The sequence below is a fragment of the Pavona decussata genome, unplaced genomic scaffold, assembly GCF_977016875.1.
Source record: "Pavona decussata unplaced genomic scaffold, jaPavDecu1.1 SCAFFOLD_6, whole genome shotgun sequence".
In the NCBI taxonomy this organism is placed as follows: domain Eukaryota; kingdom Metazoa; phylum Cnidaria; class Anthozoa; order Scleractinia; family Agariciidae; genus Pavona; species Pavona decussata.
The window spans coordinates 741373-747500 of NW_028145430.1; the positions used below are offsets into that span (position 1 = coordinate 741373).

A 6128-nucleotide genomic window follows, 5' to 3' on the forward strand; every position below is an offset into this window, starting at 1 on the left:
TGTGCAACGGCGCTGCGAAATAAGTTTCAGCAGGCGTAGCGCCGTGTAACATGGTCGGTTTCGTGAAACTTTTTCGAACTTCCGTTGCGAGACAAGTTTCACGAAAAGTAGAACCGCTTTCTACTTATGCAACGGCTTGCAACGGTCTCAGTGGCGAAAAAACAAGAGTTTCACCGTGTAACACCACTTCGTGAAACTGATCTCTTTCGCCGTTACACACAAGTTTCAGCTAAAAGTTTCAACGTGTAACGGCGGCTTAAATCGTCGGTTCAATATGCCACGATTGCGGATATAGTATACAACTGTCTGTGGTTGCTTCGCCGTCACGCACAATGGTCACGTCATCTAATTTCGGTAACCTCAAAGAAGCTACACCTGTCAAAAGCCCTAATATCACACATACATGTCACCATATCTATTATTCAAAGTCTGGCGTACAAATTTGTGAAAATGTGGGCTTTAGCAGCAAGTATCATCCTTTTGATCGCAGGTAAGATTGATAAGCTTTACCTCTACGATTTATACTCAAAAAAGCGTTGTGTACAGCAAACATGGCGATTCGAAAGCGGAAACAAGTTGCTTCGGTTTCGTCAGACGACAACTGAAATATTCTAACTTTTTCGTCGACATGCATGTTCATCCCTTTCTTTAGTTTACATCGACAGAGGAGAATTAAGTCTACCCTTTTTGAACAGTTATGAATTAAGAACGGATATTTCTTATCCAAATACTGAAAACCAAACGTTTCTCCGCTTGACTTGAGCTTAACCTGCCGTGCACGCCTTTGAATCATGGAGAGCGCATGGAATAATAAATTGACTACTTATTGTTATCCTTTCAATAAAATCGTTTGCCGTGGAGCAATTTAGATCTTTGTTGGAAACCAGGTTCGCTTGTTGATCTCTTCTCGGCTTGGTTCGGCTTCAAACCGTATATTTTCAGCGGGTGATAGCTTTAATCAGATTTGATCTGCATGGAATGATGTTTACAATTATGCTTACATTTTGTCGATGAATTGCGCCTTCGATTACGCCCGGGATTACGGCAATCAGTTGAAGGGGTTCCATAATTGTTCTCATTGCTTTGATTAGGGTCGTCGGACGCTTAAACCGTAGAGCATTGCAGCTAAAGTCTTGGATACGAAAATCGTGCTTTGATCTGATGGTCTTTTGTGATTGTTTCGATATCATATCTGCAATATCCGGTCATCAGTGGCACCCAGCAGTTCATTTCGGTGGATATCTGTTCGGAAGGCCTCAATCGCCTCATAAATTCGGATTTAGTCGTAAAGAAAATCTACAATTTTCTTCGGCAAAAAATCCGCTCAAAATTTCGTAACACTTGAAAACTGATACCTTTCGTTTTCGAAGGGGCAAATATCACGAAAGAATTAGGTCAGCTAGCACTGGTTTCGTTCTGCGAGTTAAATTTTCAACTAAAACATCCGAACAGATCAAAATGTTCGAGAAAAAATTGTTCCTTGATCCTGTCATATTATATCAAACAAAAAGGTTTCGTTTTCCGGATCAAAGATTTTTCAATGAGAGCAAAGTCCGTGAGGGAAACGAAAGCTTTTTCTTGAACATATTAAAAACATAACATAACATATTTCGATAACATAAATTTTCGATCCTGGAAACGAAACCTTAGCTAGCTTACACTGGAATATGCCTTTAAAAGGACATAGAACGATCGGGAACACAGGAGACAACACTTTAAGGATTTTTCCTTTTAAAACTGTCCTTGTTGAGTGCCCCTCTATCGTGGATACTCAATTCAAAATGTCAGCGTGATTAAGATCAGTTTGTGTTCCCGGTTATGTCACGCATGTTTTGTAATGATAAAATCGTTGATGATACGTTAGTCTAGTAGAAATTGTTTTTCATTTCTCCACTGGACACCGGTTAAAATGCAAAAAGATCGCGACGATCAAACGGGAATTGAAGGACAACAGAAATTTACCGCCGAACTATTCACAAAATTTCCGTTTCCACTTTGTAATGGCCACTTGCGCCATCGATTATTGCGCCATCACGTAATTTTTTTTTAATCTACCAATGAGATTGCAAGTTTAGAACGAATGAGGAAAAAAGCTTTGCTATTTGAGACGGAAAGTTTCCGGAATTTACAACTGAAAATTGGGCTAAAAGGAAGCGCCGAAGGGCTCGGGGTTTTTGATGTCATTTCAAAACTGCCTCAAAATATCTGTCTGTCATCAAAAACAACAAAAGTAATTGTCTAGTTTTGTTGTAAATTATTACCCCAGTGCAAGAAAACTGTCGATTAGTGCCTCTGACTGAGAGACAGAGTAGGTCGGAATGGATTGAAACTTGTAAAATGATAGACTAACGTTTTTCAAGTTCTTGCATTTTTGTTTCCAAAATGCGCTAGAATAGATCACGAGTTGAATTGTTGTTCTAGAATTATTTTGTAGGTAATGAAGGTCTTATTTTACCAGTTTTAACAAAAGAGGTCAAAAACCTCATGACACTTCCCGTTTAATTTAGGGCAAATAAAAATATATTGGCGCATTGAATTTGTGGAAGTGCGTCGTATGCGTTCCTGTCAATGAATGCTATATTCATATTGCAAAGATATTTGACAACTGAATACCTTGTGCGAACATAGTTATATTCTTTTGCGACTGTTATGCACCACACACCTAAAAAGGCTACGCTAAATCTAATCTGCTATCAAAGCAGCTTATAAAAAGCTCCAGACCATATCTCAAAATCTTGATTATACATCATCAATATGTGGTTATTTCTTATGTTCAATTGGGGAGGGATATAAATGGCCCCTAAGAACCTGGCCTGCGGGCGTAGTTTAGGATTCACGCAATGACTAGCTCCCAGTTGGCTTGATAGCTCCGTTGGAATAGCACTGTGACGTCACTTGGCGATCAATATGTATTTTCTTGTCACGCTATGAACAGAGCAAAACATTAAAAAAAAAAGGATAGTGAAAAAAAAAAACAAAAAAAAAAAAAACAAGAATCACAGTAAAAGGAGGTCATATGTATTTTCGCGTTAATGGTTGTTGGTTTCTTCCTCGTTGTTCATTAGTCTTGCAGTTGTCATCATACTTTTTTCTTTGTTTTAACTATAATGGCAGTAAATCAACAGGCAGACAACAACTAATATAACTATAGTTTCAGATTCTTTGAATACAAACATATGGGGTATTATGTGTGCATCAGTTATGTTTCAGTTTTTACAGCCATTAAATGACCCAATACAGGAACACGTTTCTGTGCCTTTAAACAAGCTGCAGGCTTCACTTTAGCTTGTGTGCGGTCGACTGTTGGCTGACTCTCGGTTCATACTCGACCGGTAGTTGACCGACGCACGACCGAGTTTCGACCAACTATCGATCGATACTTAGCCGGGTCGAGTTGGTGGCCGACTGTCAGCCGAAGCAACGGTAGATTTATCGGTAGGATATCGCTAAGTATCGACGAAATATAGGCGAAGAATCGGTGAAATATCAGCAAAGTGTCGGTGGAAATGTTAACGAAGTCTCTGGGAATTGCTAAGTACACTCTGTTTTTTTTTTTTTATAAGAACCTTTTTTATAAGAACGTCGAGGCTGAGATTAACTAAAATTTTAAGAACGTATTAAGAACATTCCTCAGGCTGAGAGTCGATTAAGAACGTTTTTATTTTGCTAATTTGTAATATAAAATCAAGGTAACAAATGTAAATTAACCAAAATACTTAAGGGCATGTTTTGTAAAACATTAACAATGGTGACACACATCTCAGTTTGTCATAATCAGCAGTTATTGATACCATATCTCAGCAGACAATGCACTTTGATAGGTTTCCTGGTCGCGTCCGGTGATTTACTCAAATACATGTAGTGTATACTATGTAATTTAAGAACATCTTAAGAACGTTTTCAGCCTCAAATCGCGAAAAATATAAGAACGTTCAGCCTCAGCTCCAAAATTAAACGTTCTTATAAAAAATAATAATAATAATAAAAAAAAACAGAGTGTAAGTGCTGAAACGTGTGAGCAAGCTGTCAATTAACTAGTGACACTCCGTGTCTGTCGGCCCAGGCCAACACTCGCTCGATACTCGGACACATGCTTGTCGAAATTCGACCAATGATCGGCCAACAGTCGGCTGATATGTTGATGGGCATGACATTTAGCATCAGTTAACAGTTGACTCACACTCGACCAACATCATTGAACGAGCATCAGCTGGGGTATCGACAAAGTGGCGCCAAAGTATCACCAACCCGTCAGCCTAATATCGGTAAAGTATCGCCGACTGACATGTCGACGAAATATCAGTTGACCATTAATTTATTCGCGACTTAGACAACCGACCGACATGTAAACCGATACTCAAACAAGTATCAGCGAAGAGTCGACTGTTTGTCGGTCGCGCAGGTCAAAATGTTTGTAGACTTGTTGGACGACATCTTGACCAAGACCGTCTTTTTTTGCAACTGATCCAGAGGGAATTAGGATGTGAACTACAATAGGAGTCGTGGAGGAGAATACGGTAAACAAAAAGAGCCTTCTCTTTCTTATTCCTTTGGTGAAGTTCATCGTGTCCGCTCCCTCCACCCACTCTCCTCTCCGTCTTCGCATTCAATCCCTCCTCTCCCCCTATTCCATCTGCTATTCAAGCTCAAAACTTCTCTGAAGCTTTCAAGAAAGGTTTTCCAGTTCTCTTTTTCCAAGCCAACAGTCGGAGTGATTTACATTGCAGGTCAATGGATACAAACAAGTTCAGGTACAATCAATGTGGGGGACTGTAACATTACCTACTTCATATCCAATGGGCAGCAGTGCCAGAGAGAAATGGTCACAAATCTACTGACTATACCAAACACAAACTGCAGGTAGGTCCATTGAAATATGAGAGTGTTCCCAGATAAATTTCCGAATAAAGTCCTAAAGTCTTAGGTCATTTGCTCAAATAGTAAGAAAACGGTATCCAGGTTGAAATGTTCCGCGGGTAGAATCTCCCCCCCCCCCCCTACTCCCCCCGGTCTTGAAAGGGTTAAACGGTATAGATTCTAACCATTTTGGTTAAAAGAAGGATCCTCTTACCCGGCCAGAGTGTCAAAATCACTACTGTGATTGTGCTTGGAGGAATTGAAAGTGGAAACTACACAATGCAACTGAGCATCTCTAAACACTCTGACCATTCTGCCTTCTCTTTCAGTTTCAATACACAGAAATGAAAGAAAGAAAGAAAGAAGGCATGAACGAACGAATGAATAAATGAGTGAAAGATTAATTGATTGATTGATTGATTTCCATTTTTTGGTTAGTTGATTTATTTAAGGGGAAAAGGATGGAAGGAAGCAATAATTGATAATTGAACTTAGGAAGGAGGGAAGGAAGGAAGGAAGAAAGAAATGTATTACGCTGAATTGCAATCCACCTGCTAACTTGAGAACTCAGCTCACTAAGGTGAACCGTGTGTCGCTTCATGTCCGATCTGCGTAGCTTTCTTTAAATTCAACTTGCATTCCTACCCTCCAAGATAAAATTTTCCCTTTTAGTTTTGAAGTGTTGAAAAGTCAAACTCGCTGAAGACTGACGGTGCCATCAAGATGCCATATAAGAAATGAATCCAGATTTTACCGGCTAACGTTAAAACTTGATACGTGAGGCGATTATTGCTGTGAAGAAGGTTGGGAAGTAGGTTCCAGACTCTCATACATCTTGGAAAAAAAAGAGTTGCTACAAGCTAATACCAACGATGATAGATGAATTTTTCAGTCAGTGACTCAGGCATACTCGGAAAAAGAAAATGCATTAGTTTGCGGTTGTTTTTGACTGTGTCCGTGATGTCAGGAGTAGTTCTAGTGTATTACGAGCGAAATATACAATCAGGCGGCAAGCATAGAACTAAGCCATAATTGCACAGATTGATTATATAAACTTCTTGAGAGCCCTGAGCATCCCTTCATTTGGTAGCGAAACTGCAAAACACCATGGACGCATCTTTCTAATAGTACTGATTTGGTTGGTCAAGGTTAATTAATTGATTGATAATGATTGAATAATTAAATGATTTATTGATTGATTGATTGATTGATTGATTGATTGATTGATTGATTCTGATGACGTATGCTGCTGAAAACTTTGTCAAACGACG

At 39.3% G+C, this 6128-nt stretch overlaps 1 protein-coding gene across 1 annotated transcript in view; it reads left to right on the forward strand.

The window, feature by feature from the left end:
- Positions 1-340: 340 nt before the first annotated feature.
- LOC146489044 (uncharacterized) overlaps positions 341-6128 on the forward strand; it is a 13449-nt gene continuing 7661 nt past the window's right edge. The window contains exons 1-2 of the mRNA XM_085105665.1: positions 341-490; positions 4728-4860. Of these exons, the coding sequence (XP_084961791.1) occupies positions 451-490; positions 4728-4860 (173 nt within the window). The 5' untranslated portion in view covers positions 341-450. The remainder of the gene's footprint in view (positions 491-4727; positions 4861-6128) is intronic.